At 29.3% G+C, this 14,267-nt stretch overlaps 6 protein-coding genes across 8 annotated transcripts in view; 3 read left to right on the forward strand and 3 right to left on the reverse strand.

The window, feature by feature from the left end:
- The window catches only part of LOC108685620 (FK506-binding protein 15), a 3,684-nt gene extending 736 nt beyond the window's left edge, over positions 1-2,948 (reverse strand). For all 3 annotated transcript variants that reach the window (XR_001931672.1, XM_018190496.1, XM_018190495.1), the window contains exons 1-9: positions 2,688-2,948; positions 2,197-2,352; positions 1,564-2,083; positions 1,293-1,499; positions 1,124-1,159; positions 873-1,052; positions 607-786; positions 334-547; positions 1-230 (exon numbers count right to left, since the gene is read on the reverse strand). The exon at positions 1-230 ends at the window's left edge or, in 1 of these variants, runs on beyond it. Coding sequence is in view for 2 of the 3 variants with exons in the window: in XM_018190496.1 (XP_018045985.1) it covers positions 1-230; positions 334-547; positions 607-786; positions 873-1,052; positions 1,124-1,159; positions 1,293-1,499; positions 1,564-2,083; positions 2,197-2,352; positions 2,688-2,767 (1,803 nt within the window). In the remaining variant the exon portion in view is untranslated. The remainder of the gene's footprint in view (positions 231-333; positions 548-606; positions 787-872; positions 1,053-1,123; positions 1,160-1,292; positions 1,500-1,563; positions 2,084-2,196; positions 2,353-2,687) is intronic.
- Positions 2,949-3,077: 129 nt separating this feature from the next.
- Positions 3,078-7,936, forward strand: LOC108685720 (golgin subfamily A member 2-like). Its single transcript, XM_018190672.1, has 13 exons — positions 3,078-3,326; positions 3,593-3,685; positions 3,780-4,337; positions 4,548-4,743; positions 4,853-5,018; positions 5,105-5,246; positions 5,320-5,499; positions 5,563-5,781; positions 5,857-6,042; positions 6,173-6,424; positions 6,574-6,901; positions 7,122-7,322; positions 7,520-7,936. Exons 1-13 carry the CDS (start codon positions 3,282-3,284, stop codon positions 7,708-7,710), a joined length of 2,757 nt encoding a protein of 918 aa, XP_018046161.1. The 5' UTR covers positions 3,078-3,281; the 3' UTR covers positions 7,711-7,936.
- A 65-nt stretch (positions 7,937-8,001) lies between these two features.
- On the reverse strand, positions 8,002-9,101 carry LOC108685722 (60S ribosomal protein L35). Its single transcript, XM_018190673.1, has 3 exons — positions 9,037-9,101; positions 8,529-8,665; positions 8,002-8,278 (listed from the first exon to the last, which is right to left on the reverse strand). The coding sequence occupies exons 1-3, from the start codon at positions 9,037-9,039 to the stop codon at positions 8,047-8,049; spliced, it is 372 nt and encodes a 123-aa protein (XP_018046162.1). The 5' UTR covers positions 9,040-9,101; the 3' UTR covers positions 8,002-8,046.
- Positions 9,102-9,839: 738 nt separating this feature from the next.
- LOC108685648 (DNA/RNA-binding protein KIN17) lies at positions 9,840-11,547 on the forward strand. Its single transcript, XM_018190540.1, has 3 exons — positions 9,840-10,021; positions 10,210-10,665; positions 10,765-11,547. The coding sequence occupies exons 2-3, from the start codon at positions 10,260-10,262 to the stop codon at positions 11,538-11,540; spliced, it is 1,182 nt and encodes a 393-aa protein (XP_018046029.1). The 5' UTR covers positions 9,840-10,021; positions 10,210-10,259; the 3' UTR covers positions 11,541-11,547.
- Positions 11,548-12,548: 1,001 nt separating this feature from the next.
- LOC108685667 lies at positions 12,549-13,736 on the reverse strand. The gene is made up of 2 exons (XM_018190561.1): positions 13,714-13,736; positions 12,549-13,313 (listed from the first exon to the last, which is right to left on the reverse strand). Exon 2 carries the CDS (start codon positions 13,290-13,292, stop codon positions 12,627-12,629), a length of 666 nt encoding a protein of 221 aa, XP_018046050.1. The 5' UTR covers positions 13,293-13,313; positions 13,714-13,736; the 3' UTR covers positions 12,549-12,626.
- Positions 13,737-13,933: 197 nt separating this feature from the next.
- Positions 13,934-14,267, forward strand: part of LOC108685623 (protein KRI1 homolog) — a 3,747-nt gene continuing 3,413 nt past the window's right edge. Inside the window, exon 1 of the mRNA XM_018190498.1 lies at positions 13,934-14,108. Coding sequence (XP_018045987.1) covers positions 14,000-14,108 — 109 coding nt within the window. The 5' untranslated portion in view covers positions 13,934-13,999. The remainder of the gene's footprint in view (positions 14,109-14,267) is intronic.

A 14,267-nucleotide genomic window follows, 5' to 3' on the forward strand; every position in this document is an offset into this window, starting at 1 on the left:
CTGTTTGCAAGATATTGTATCGGCTTGAAGAACGTGCTCTTTATGACATTTAGAAAGTCTATCTTCTAAACTAATATTTTCTTCTTTACACTGTGCAATTGTATTTTTAGTAACTTCTAAGGCTTCTTTGGTTTTCTTTAATTCGTCATTAGTATCGATTAGTCTTGTTTCCAATTCTTGAAGCTTCTTACTCAGATTTTCATTAATTTGAAGCAATGATTCTTTTTCCTCTGTAATAACATGCTTCAATAATTGAATAAATATTAAACACACAAATTATATTCTAATATAACAATGTTACTATTTAAATATATTATCTCAGATGATTATTACCTTTCGATTGTTTTAAATCATTTTCTAAAGAACTTATTTTGCTCTGTGCCTCCCAAATCTTTTCATCTGACATATCTTTATCAGTATTTGTTGATAATTCTTCGACCTTTCCTGTTTGAGATGCATTAAGAGCTAAGAGCATTTTCCAAGAAGCATCCAAAGTTGCCTTATCGTTCGTCGGAGTTGTCGCATTTTGAAGCTCAAGTGCATGGAACTACATACGTAACAATTTTATAATCAACGCAATCTCATCCTCTTCATCGATATGCATACCTTATCCAATAATTTCTGAACATTATCGGATATTTTGGATATTCCCATTCGTATTTCCGCGTTTGCTATTCTCGTTTCCGATAACAACATATTCATTCCGGAATCCAGAGCAGCTGGTATTGCACGATTTACAGTTTGCGAGACAGGATACATCTGATTATCCATCGTTATGTAATGTCCCTGTAATTTTAACCTTCTTTCGCAATCATGTCTCACATTGATTTAAGTATAAATTTATTAAGTATAAAATATATATTAAATCATACAGCAAAATATGATGGAGCCCATTGTGATGTTAATGGTTGTGCAGAAATTAATGGCTTATAGATACTAGAATCTACAGAAGGCACTCCAGTTTTAGGCTCCACAGCTTTCTGAGCCTCTTTTTCATCTGGTGACGCGAAGGATAAATTCTTCTTTTGTAAATTTCCTTCTGATTGTTCGATCTAACAGAACATACAATATTTTAACAAAATATAGATTTTGTTTCCACGGAAATTTGTAAATTGTATCTAACCTTCTTGTGACGAGGAGATTTATGAGGTAAATCATCCTGTAAAACAATATTGTTTCTTTTAAATTTGAACATATAAATTTTATTCGATATCTCTATAAAATAATAGAAATAGATATCTCTATAAATTATCTCTATAAATTAATAGAAATAGAAAATATTAGCTGAGCACCTCAGTATCTTCGGAATCAGTAGTGGAAGGTAGAGGCATTTTTGGTAAGATGGACTGACCCATTTTAGCCATTCTCGATATTATGGCTGCTTTTCCACTCGTTAAGTTTTTGGGTATCGGTGAATTTTCTTCCTGTACCCGTATATCGGTTATCTCAATTATCAGCATAATATCTCTCTCTTTAGGAAATCCAGGACCTAAACTAATCTATGTAAAACTTTTAATGTGGACATTATTGCATACAGCATTCTATAAAAATTTGATCAACTACCTGTTTACTAGGCGGTAAAAATAAAATTCTTTTCAATCCCTTGCCACTGCCCAGAAGAATCCTCTCCCAATTCTCATCCGTCGATATTTCTACAGTCATTGTCTGTGACATTGCGAAATTTGTTTTAAAAGGCTGGATAATCTCAGTCCCCACGAAATATTTGATGCATATATTGTCTCCCTCTTTCGCGATCACATCTTTATCGCTTAGCATTAGATCTTGATAGATTACATTCTCTCCTTTCTCTTGCAACGCAAAATAGCGTGCTAATCCCACTTCTATTGCGAACTCTAAGTAATGCTCGTACTTCTCGAATAAAATTGACCAATTTTCTTTGTTGTTATCATAATAACTAGCGTAATTATTCATTTGTACAGTATACACAAAATCATGTGTTACTGTGGCAACAGATATGTATTCTTGCTTAGTCTTGTACAAAATTATCTGATATACTCTTGTTGCTACGTTGCCTGTCAATGCCATACCAACTTTTCCGACACAAGCATATTGGCCATTTTGCCTGAAATTCAATTAATTTCATTTAGTACTCATTATTATAAAATAAATAAGATTATAGAGAAAGAGAAAGAGATAATTATTTTTTCTTTCTCTTAGCAGTTTAAATGAAATTACAATTTGAAAGCATGTACTGCTTTAGCTATCAACACTTCTGTCTTAGAAGATGGTGCAATTTGCTGTATGTTATATCGAGTACTCTTCTTAGGTACTTGTTTAACAGAATGAGGCTCGAGCTTCAGTTGTTGTCCAAAAATGGCAGCCAGATTAGATCTGCAAGTATAAAATATTTAATATATCATCTGATAAATACAAGGCAAAACAAAAATAATCAGAATAGACGAGAACAAATTTAGTTTTCGTTTGCTTATAAAATAATGATACAAGAAACATTTGCATAATTGCGATAAAAGTTATAAAAATTAAATTAATTAGAACTAATTAAAACACTTCAATTGTTTCGTTGTATTTTAATATCTAAAAACAAATGTTTAAGTTTTAGAAAAAAAAAATAGATAATCTACTAATCGAAATAAATTATCACTTAATCAACAGACTTGTACTAACACTTAGCGAGTTATATTCGATAATACACGAGTGATACGTACCCTCCCGACGGTACGAAATCAGGCTCATCGTCATCTCGGAAGATCTTATCTAGATTTGGTAACTGATTTTGCGCACTCATGATTGTGGGAAATTAACGTAATTAATGCGTTTCTTAATCGTATACGAACGAAATGGCACGTCTTGATGACATCTCGTCGTTCAAATTGTATTCACAACACATTACATTCACTATCATACGTTCCTCATAAAACAACGTAAAATCCGGCATCCACTTTAGGCCTTTTCTCAAGTCACGTGACACGAACGATGACAAGCTGCACGCGCGTGACACATGTCTGTCCTTTGTAACTGAACTAGTCTACACTCATTGCACTTTAAAATGAAATTGATATATATTTCCAGTTTGATAAAGTGAGATAGAAAGTTTCAATGCAATTTAGTGACAAGGAACAGGTGTGGCACTATATGGTACACGTAGACGTTAATAGACGTGATATAACCCTTTTTAAACGACGTTATCATCGTCATCACGCAATACCCTGCCGCTATTCTAAACAATGTAAAGTGTTTCCGGAGATTTTGTATTTGACGTAATAACCCTTAACGAGCCCTTCACCACGAAAACTATTGCAATGAATATGAGTAAGACAGAGAAGCTGTTAGCTGCTAAGAAGAAGGTAATTCTACATTTGGAACCAGCTGTCACATCACATTCAATACAATTATCGTATATGTATTAAATAATGCGCTCCAATACAAATGCAATCTTGCTGCGAAATACTCTTTATCGATATAATTATAATAATGACATTATCAAGTTGTTACATTAAATGTTATAAGTTGTTAGAATGCAATGCTAACATATTTTATTGGCATTAAATTTTTAGCATAATAAAATCTTGCTTGTCAATGGATTTGAATAAAGTTATGACTGTTGTTACAGCTGAAGGAATTCCAATTGCAAAAGAAATTGCAAGTGCAAGAAACCTTGAATAAACAGCAAGATTCAAATGTTATAGATGAATCCATATCACAGGTAATTATTCTATAACAATATAGAAATTTATATATTTCTATTAAAATATAATATATATTTTTGAAGTATAATGTTTAAACAATGTTTCCGACAGTGCCAAACAAAGTACAGTTGCCAAACTGTAGAAATGGATAAACTCTATAATCAAAAGAATGAAGTAGAATATATAGAAAAACAATTTGAGAAACATATATATGATACAGATATTATGCATAAAGAAGAAAATATAACAAATCACTTTGATAGTGCTAATAACTTACCAGATACGATTGAAACTAAAATAGCAACAAGTAATAGTGAAGTAACAGAAAAGAGCTTTCCCACCTTGGAAAATTATCCAGAAACTGCCAGATTACATGAAAGTGGCAACAAAAACACCATGCATTCGCGTCTTCAATCAGATTCACAATATGTGGGAAATGATGAGAAATATAACTTGAATATTACAGCATCTAATGGACCAACGGTGCAGAAAGAATATTTATTAGAAATGGCCTCAGAAGTTGCTCATGTTCTTACTGATGATATAGATCACAGTGAACCATCAAGTTCACTTGATTTTGATTTAAAGTGTCGCAATCAATTTTTAAATTCATGTTTGGAGGAACAGAAACAACTTGTAAATGACTTACACATTCAAGTTAGTCGTTATGTGAGTATATTTTGACACTATATGCAGCTCGTGCATTCCAATTCTATAACTTAATGACAGTTTGGTACCATTATGTTATCGCGCAGATATTATATATGGTAAAAAAATTGCACAACGATAACATAATAATATCAAACTGTCATTAAAACTAACATAATCGAAGTACAAAATACTGGATTATATCTAATTTCATTGTTGTCTGTAAAATAGCATAGCAGAGTAGCCGAATTGGAAGGAATTCTAGCTACAAAAGATTCTGAATTTGAAGCCAAACTTGTTCGCGAAATAAATCCTCTGAAGGAACAATTACAAGTTCACGCACAAACTACTGGTATCCTGATAGCAGAAAAGGCGGAGCTTACAGCAGCTTTGGCACAGAGCCAGAAAACTGCGAAACAGAATTCAGGTTATTATTTATTATAATTTGCATATAAAATCTCAGAAAACGCAAAATTTGTTCTGACAATATCGGAAAATGTTATTTTCTCATTGTCACAATTAAATCTGTGCTTTAGAGGAGATAGAGGAGATAAGCGGAAAATTAAAACATAGCCAACTTCGTATTAACGAGCTTGAAAAAGAATTAACTCAAACACGAAGTAATTCTACTGATACTCAGAAAAACGCTCAACAAGTGCAACAAATCTATGATGAGCTCGAGAAGAATTTTTATGAACTCAGGTATTTATATTGAAGCCATTTAATAAATGTATGGCTTTAAATATGTATATCATGCAAAATAATCGAATAATTATTTTCGTCTATAGAAAAGAAAAGGAAGATTTAGAATTGGAAACATCAGAATTAAAACAGAAATTAAATTTAAAGAATACTGAATTTATTACTCTGCAACAAGAATTCCAAGAGAAAGCAGCCTTACTTTCCTTAAATGAATTAAGAATACAACAAGTAATTTTTTACGATTTTTGTTGAAAATTACAATCATTTTATTTTAAAACTAATGTAAATAAATTGATTATAGCTAACTGATACATCACAAACATTAGAGTCCCAGCATCAAACTGTAACAGTACTAGAACAACAGTTGGCTCAAATGAGAGAAACGTTGAAATTAGTGAATAACGAGAAGGATGAAGCCAGTAGACAATATCAAAATTATGTACGACAGTTAGATGCACAGCAAGCAAAATTATTTAATGAGGTACATTAAATGTTTACATAACTTTATTCATAAAAGTAGTCATTTTATATCGAGTAATTGCAGGTTGAAAGTGGAAAAAAAATAATCAGTGATTTAGAAAGTAGAGAGAAAAGTTACATACAACGTTTATCGGATTTAGAACAACAATTGCAGCATGAAAGAGAGAAAAGTGAAGCCATACTTCCATCGCAAGATCATAACGAAGAAATAACTAATTTAATGAAAAATATTGAGAATCTAACTGCACAACATAAAAACCTTCACATCACGTTATCTGAAAAGGTAAAAATATATACAAAAAGATAACAATTCAGGAACTTAGTAGACAAATTTTTTTAATGACAAGATGATTTTTAGAATGCAGAGATTAAAATATTAACAAAAGAAATACAGGATTTACGAGACATGAAAGATGATGGAACTGATGCAGCAAAATTAGTAGAGGCTCTTGAAAGTGAAAAACTTGGTGCATCTAGAGCTGTTTCACAAAATCAACAGTTAAAGGAACAATTAACTGAAATGGAAAATGCTTTTGTTACTCTTGTGAGTGATGTAGTTATATACATCGATCTAATATTAATATATTTTGATTTAAAAAAATTTATAATATTTCTTTTTATTACATAAATTTATTTAAAAGTTTTAAAAATTTATATAATTATTTTCTTTTTAGAGTAATGCTAAGTTGGATTTAACAGAACAGCTTCAAGCTGAACGAAATATTGGTCGAAAATTAAATGCAAGATTAAATAATGTCGAAATGGAAATGGATAATCTGAAAGAAAAATTAAAAGAAAAGGAAACACTTTTAATAGAATTAGAAAAAGAAAAACTGCAAAATGCTCAAATTGCAGATCAAATGCAGCATTATCAAGCACAATCTCACCATGCCCGAACGTTACAACAAGAATTACAAAATGCTTTGGTAATTTGTCAACTATTTAGTAATTTAATAATTTTAATTAATTTAGAATTATACATGTATATGTTTTTTACGTGAGAATGCAATCTATGATTTCATTATTTAACATAACTTTATTTATATATATATTATTCATAATTTATATATTACAGATTTATATAGAAGATTTGAAAAATGAGAATGAAGAACTCGCAAAAGAATTAAAAACTAAAGTACAGCAAGAGACACATTTGCCCAGAGAAGTTGAAAAAGTTAATGAAGATCAGCTTGTAACAAAAAATGAGCAAAATTATAATGATATTATAACAATGCAAAACTCACCACTGCCAGAAGATAAAAATATTTCAGACAATTTTAGGCCTATTACAAAATTAGAAAACAGATTTAAGGAAACAATGGAAAAGGTCGCTGAATTAACTGACGAGAAACAGAAATTAGAACATCTTGTTCTCCAGCTCCAAGGTGAAACAGAAACTATAGGTAAGTTATACTACTTTCAATTACATAAACTTTGCCCTACTTTTTTTACTCCTAATTTTTTAGATATTATTGTATTATTTTAATAGTTAATTTTTAATCTTAAATTTAATATTATATACAAATTATTGTTTTAATCCTTTACTTTTCACATAACATATGTACATACACATTTGAATTCTTTATTTTAAAAAATCTAATTAACGCGCATACATTTATACAGGAGAATACATAACTTTATATCAAAAGCAACGAGCAATTCTAGGAGAAAAATGGAAGGAAAGAGAGCAAACCTTCCGTCAATTAGTGGAGCAACGTAATCAACAACAGGAACAGTTGCACAAATTAAAAGTATTAGTTACTGACTTGCTTAAAAAACATCCCGAAACACTAATAAATTCCACAGAAATAAATTGTTATAAAGGTAAATTTACCTGTACTTAATATTTTCTTTAATTACCTTCTTTAGAATTTTTTAATGAATCGAACACAAATGAGTGAAGGCTACATTTTAAATACAAATTTAATTATAATCTATTTTGGTTATAATTAAAGTGATCTATAGAAATGATGATGAAAAAAATGTATGTGTTTATGTATATGATTGTATTCTCTTTACAGATACAAATGCTGATGCTCCTACGCTACCTGAAAATGAAAAGCAAGACAATGCAGAACCATTGATCGAAGATAAAACTGCATCAGATATTCTTGATCTTCTCACGGAAATCAAAGACTGTAAAGATATATGTATTATAGAACCTAATTTTCATCCTTGTCCATGGTGCTCCGGAAGGCTCATTACCGTGTAATCATGAATAATAAATTTGTTTAATCTTTGTTATAACTAAATTATAATATAATATAAATTAGTCATGTAGAATAATAATACTTGTATATAGACTTCTTAGACTTTTCTAAAACTTCTGTATTTATCTCTTGTAAAAGTACGGACATAAGATTTTTATCCGAAGAGTTATTTTATAAATATACAGTGCCTTGAATAATTTTGCAGATAGAATTTTTGTTTTCTCTTGCACCTAGCTAACAAAAGGCTAACAGATTGTGAATGTCAATATTTTGTTGCAAATAAACACTCAATATTTTAATGAAATTTTTATTTTGAATAGTAATTAAAAATGTACATACTATGCTTTCAAAGCATATTTTCTCTGTGGATACGTAGAGCGTTTACGTATCTCCTTCAACGTTTTTCTACTGGCTTGGTAGGGAGTAAGAACACGACGTAGAGCCCTCGTTTTCTTGGGCCTCAAGTCAAGGGGCTTGTACTTTTTATTTTTGTAAAGTAAGCGGAGATTTCCCTTTTGTTTCTGGTGCATAATAATATACACTCGTGCAATAGCTTTCCTCACGACACGACTAGAATAAAATAACAAATAGAAAAATTCATAGAAATATTACAGATTAAAATTAATTTCTATATATTATGTATATAAAATGATATAATCAACAAATTTCTTAATATCTTAAATAAAATGAGATAAAGTATAAATATCAAAAAAACAATGTTTAATATTTTTATCATTTTATAAATTATTTACATCATAATTTGAAAGACTGAAGACATTTGTGAATGTCTGAAATGAATTATAAGAATTAGAAAACTTACATCTTGGACAATTTTGATGCAGCTCCTCCAGTCACTTTGGCCACTCGTAGAGTAGTCAATTCTGTTTTGAGCTGTTCGAGCTGCTTCATCAGCTCTCGCTTATCTTTGGTCCTTAATTCAGAACACTTCACTTTTGCCTAGAACAATTCAATATACATATTAAGTACATTCACATGTTATATTGTCTAAAATAAAATGACTACGAGTTATGAATCGTTATGAATCTGATTGCAATATTAATTGTTTTATTTGTCCAGATACAAATTGCTATGCAAAAAATATAATCTCCTTTTATTTTCTGTTTAATTTATAACTCGACAATTGTGACGCTCTGTGTTCAGTGATACAAGGTTATGTGACATAAATCTGTCATAAGAATAAAATTCGAAAATATTCACAAGCCACCGATTAAACTGTAGCAATAATACAATTTTCATCAAATAATCGGAATACATTAACCATTGATGTTATAAATAAATTCGGATTACAATCTCACGTCCTCACTAACCATCTTGAATCGGCTTTCTTTCAATAAGGAAAAGAATCATGGACGATGATCGTGAAAGGGATAAAAGAGGGAGCTGATGGAAGGCAGAATGACCAACGCTAAATTACGTATCCCTAGAATCAATGAATGCATCCACAACGATCACTGAACTAAAATAGTAATCGAATATGATTGGTTTTTACTGTTTGACTCAACAAATCACATTGAAACCAATGAAAATTTGACATCATATACCGTAGCAGAGAGAATTTGAGGTCGGTTTTTTCCTGTTACTATCGAAATCGCTTATACATTACCACCAATATATCCATTTTCAATTTGAGAACTACATGACTATATACATTTTTTGACATTATCGATAAAATTGTCGAAAATAGATTTGGTTCTCTGTATTAAATCCTCAGGACAGAAATTTACATAAAATATTTAATAAGAAAAAGTCAGAAAAAGTTTTTTTTAATTCTTAAAATTTAACAACTTTTATTTACATATGTAAAAATGCGGAATTGAAATTTTATTAATTTAACTTGTTTGAATTTTCAATTTTATTTATTAAAATTCAACAACTTTTATTTACATATGTAGAAATTAAAATTTTTTTCGTTCAAGGACTCACTAAATTTATTATTCTTCCTATGGGTAGTCGGCTTTTATCCTAAGAATTTAGTACAGAGACGAATATCTACTTTCGACGATTTACAATTTTATCGATAGTGTCAGAAAATATATGTAGTCGCGTAGTTTCCAAAAATGGATATACTGGCGGTAGTGTATGAGTAATTTCGACGGTAATAGGAAGAAAGCTGACATAGCCTCTTTCAAGTTTCTCTCTGGCCTGTCTGATCATAGCATATTGTTGGATCTAGAGAGACTATTGAACAAACGCAGTATAATAAAAATTTGTTGGAATTTTGTTTTGACAGTTTAAAAAAAATTTTCATTTTGCTGAATAAGAAAATATTCTGGCAGTTTTTGAAAATAGTTTGTAAGTTCAATATGCTAAAATTAAAATGTGATAAAAATGCTGAATTTTCCTTATTTTTTATTCTAACCTGTAAATAATACTTGTAACTCTTATAAACAAATTATCATTATATATTTTTTTAAATTTATGATTGAATTAGATTTTAAAATAAATAATTTATTGTTACTCGATTTGTAATCCTATTGTAGATTTCAATCTCTCTCTTTGAGCTAAAACTGCTAAGAATAGAACATAAACAATGGGGAAGCATGAAGTAGGCACACCAAAGTATATCGCTAATAAAATCAAAGCAAAAGGATTGCAGAAGTTAAGATGGTATTGTCAAATGTGTCAAAAACAGTGTCGGGATGAGAATGGATTCAAGTGTCACACGATGTCGGAGTCACATCATCGACAGCTATTGCTGTTCGCAGAAAATGCGCATCGATATATGGATCAATTCTCACGGGAATTTTCACAGGGATATCTGAATCTATTGAAGAGACAATTTGGCACCAGACGAGTACCAGCAAATCGAGTATACCAAGAGTACATTGCCGACAGAGGACACATACATATGAATGCGACTCAGTGGCTCACTTTGACTGCATTTGTAAAATGGCTTGGACGTACTGGACAGTGCGTTGTCGACGAAACTGAAAAAGGTTTGTATATTGTTAAAATTATTTATACTTGTTGATAATTACAGATACAAAGATTTATCAATCGATAAAATTTTAGATTAAAAAAAAATGTTATTTTAGGCTGGTACATAACATATATTGATAGGGATCCTGAGACACTTGCAGCACAGGAAAAAAAAGCAAAAAAAGAAAAAATGGACAAAGATGATGAGGAACGACTGATGGATTTTATTGACAAGCAAATAGAAAGAGCAAAACAGGATACAAAAGATGAAATGGGCGAAACATCTAAGACACCATTGATGCGTTCTGAGAACGATACACCCTTGGTCCTCGACATAAAGCTAAAACCAAAACCAAAATTGCTTCCTGTTCTTGAAGTAAAGCAGGAGAAGATAAAAAGTGAAGATAGTCAGAGTAAATTAGTTTCAAGTAAATCAATCAATGAGAAAAACAAAAAACTTAAAAGATCCAATGATGACAATAAAACAGAATTTACCAAGAAGTTAAAAAGTAATGATAATCCTTCTGCAACTGAAGGTTGGCTTAGGGAAGGTTTAATGGTTAAAGTAACCACAAAAAGTCTAGGTGACAAATATTACAAAGCTAAAGGCGTTGTTCAATCAATTGGAACAGATGGTTTCGTTGGTAAAGTAAAACTGAAGACACCAGAAGAAGTTAATGGACATATTATACGACTGGATCAAGAATATTTAGAGACAGTAATTCCTGCGATAGGTAAAGAAATTCTTATTCTTTGGGGAAAACATAAAGGTATGAGAGCAATAGTGAAAAAATTACATATAGAGCATTATAGCATAGATGTTGAACTCGAAAAAGATAAGCAAATTTTGGAAAAACTGCCATATGAACAAGTATGCAAGTATATAGATTGAGAAACAATTGTGTGGAAAAAAATACTAGGAAAAAGATATTATATTTTAGCGTTGTTTAGTGATAGCTTGTATTACATTCGTTATATTACTTCGAAGAGCACCTGTGTACAAATTTAACTAAATAAGAAATTTCAAGCTTGTATATAAAGCATATATAAATATAAAATAATATAATTTATATTACTTTACATAATGTAATATAAATTTTACATGCAATTCCTGGGAAACAATTTTTTGTGAAAAACGTCCATTTAAAACAAACTTTTTATTGAATATTATCACATAATTACATTTTATTACATATCAGTGTTTGTATGGTGCAAATACATATGTAAAGTTAGGAGAATTAGAAATCTTATCATTCACACAAATAAAATGCTATATAATTTAAAAATCAAAGTCTGAAATTATTGTTTTTTAAATTTGATAAGTATTAACAATCTCTTGTTAAATTAAGAAATATAAAAATAAAACATAGTCTTATTTAAGAAATGAATGTATATATAAATGTATATTATCCTTTTTTGTAAGGATATATCAGAATTTTTAAATGTCTTATATTTTTTTCGACTAAATATTCATTTTGTATGTGTATATATATATATCTTTTATATTATTATACGTTTTAAATAAAACAAAAACATTAACCATTATTTATTTCATATGTATCCAATTACAATATTTTTCTCTTCCAAATGCTTTTATATATTGCAAGTATATGTATAGTAAATTTATTTTCTACACATATACATACAATATAAGAATGTACATAAAAATTTATATTTTTATCTAAAAAAGAAATTTAAGAAAATTAAAACTAAATATTTACTATTACAATATACAGAATTCATACAGTATACAAAACAAATTATCTCTATTTAAAAAATTGAAACAAAAAATAAAAGCGTGATGGTTCTAATTTTATATTATTTCATAAAAAATATATTTACATTTATTGATATATTAACATTAGTTCGATTTTGTTTACAATTACATGATTGACGTAAAAGGAAAATATCATTAATAAATATCACTGTGTGATATATACACAAAGTGCAATAGTATATAAATTTAATACACATAGTTCTACTCGGTTTTGCAAATCATTCGCTCACGTATGCTTTGCACTGGGAAACATTCTTTATCAAGTATTACAATACGGCCATTGAGCTTAAAAAATATATCTCCTCGATTACGATTAAATACAGGAACAACAGTACCTTCGCTAAAAGTTTCCATTTGTGTTTTGCCTAATATTCTGTTTACAAACACAGCCTTGTATATTTTATCTGCAGAATTATAATAAATTCGGAACGGAATTGCTTTGCTGCTTACTATGAGCATGATCGATATAGTAAAACTACCAAATATCAACAATAGCTTTTCCCAATTAGAAAAAGGCCTTAATATTAATTCGTCATCGGATAATGTATTCTCTATTCCTTCCTGTACTGGTGATTTCATGTAGATGAAATATCCCAGAGTAAATAGACTAGTAGCAAGACTTAGCCAACCAAAATGATATGTTGAAGTAATTAATGTGCATATACTTGATTGTTCCCTATATACAAGTTGATAATCATTGCTTATATTGTCCTTAAGTTTATATTTTTGCTCTGTCCAAGCATTTGTTTTATTATTAAGATGTTTATAACTTTTCACAAGAGTGTTTTTATTAATAGGACCAGAAATTATATTCTTGTGAAAAACAGGTCGCCATAAAATGGACGTCTTATTCAGAAGATAAATCATTTTTGTGACTTATAAACAATCCTGTAACCAAGTGTAAAAACATGTATGAATAATCATCAAAGGAGAAATGACTGCCTAGACTTATTAAACTGTATTAGAGTAATTATATTATTAAATCATATTAAATCATATTAAATTTATTAAATAATCTAATATATATGTAATTATTATATTTCATTTAAAATATACTGTATTAATTTCTTTTAAAAGTATGCTTATAATAACATATATATTAATATATACTATTTTACAGAAAATATATAGTAAGAAGCTGTCTTTGAAACTGTAAGAACAAAATAATAACGTAAACAAACAAATACATTATAATACTGCAATATTTAAAAATACTACAATAAATTCAACTCAATTACATTAACTCAATCATAACAAATACAATTTAATTGTTAATTGGGGTCCTTACTCATTCGATAAATGTTCTTCGACATAAAACATTTTTTGCGATAAAATTTTTAATATGCTTCAAAGCTAATGAAGCATTTAATTATTGATAAAATCACACCACGTGAAACATTACAAACACGCTTTATCAAAACTAGGTTAAGTCATATGTATACATGGCTACGTAACGTAATTTATATATACGACAATCCACGACCCATGATCATCCATGTTGCCTACGACCCACATTTTTGTGCATCACGACCAATCGTTAATTTAACTAAAAATTAGTAAAAGAGACTCGTAACATGTCGTTATTCAATTGTGATGATTCCGACTCCGATGAAGAATTGAAGATAAACAAGGAATATGCCAATATCTATGATAATTTCCGTCAAAAGGAAGAATTACATAAATGTGAGTGAACTTAACCTTTAACAGACGCAAAAGATTTTTTATTGGATAATCCCTAATTAGAACGCAGTATTGTGTCTTTTAAAAATGTATTTTTTTTTCAACTGTTTAACTTTTTCAATCTCTCTAAGCCGTATATATATATATATATATATATATATA

This window comes from Atta colombica, unplaced genomic scaffold (assembly GCF_001594045.1).
Source record: "Atta colombica isolate Treedump-2 unplaced genomic scaffold, Acol1.0 scaffold155, whole genome shotgun sequence".
In the NCBI taxonomy this organism is placed as follows: Eukaryota; Metazoa; Arthropoda; class Insecta; order Hymenoptera; family Formicidae; genus Atta; species Atta colombica.

Excerpts from the sequence above, each read along its gene's own strand:
- LOC108685722 (XM_018190673.1), bottom strand. Across the intron at positions 8,279-8,528 it reads GCATCAAAATTGTCCAAGAT|TCGTGTCGTGAGGAAAGCTA; the intron begins GTAAGTTTTCTA and ends ATTTTATTCTAG.
- LOC108685720 (XM_018190672.1), top strand. The coding sequence starts at position 3,282 with ATGAATATGAGTAAGACAGAGAAGCTGTTAGCTGCTAAGAAGAAG. Across the intron at positions 4,338-4,547 it reads ACATTCAAGTTAGTCGTTAT|CATAGCAGAGTAGCCGAATT; the intron begins GTGAGTATATTT and ends TCTGTAAAATAG. Across the intron at positions 7,323-7,519 it reads AGAAATAAATTGTTATAAAG|ATACAAATGCTGATGCTCCT; the intron begins GTAAATTTACCT and ends TTCTCTTTACAG.
- LOC108685667 (XM_018190561.1), bottom strand. The coding sequence starts at position 13,292 with ATGATTTATCTTCTGAATAAGACGTCCATTTTATGGCGACCTGTTTTT.
- LOC108685648 (XM_018190540.1), top strand. The coding sequence starts at position 10,260 with ATGGGGAAGCATGAAGTAGGCACACCAAAGTATATCGCTAATAAAATC. Across the intron at positions 10,666-10,764 it reads TGTCGACGAAACTGAAAAAG|GCTGGTACATAACATATATT; the intron begins GTTTGTATATTG and ends ATGTTATTTTAG.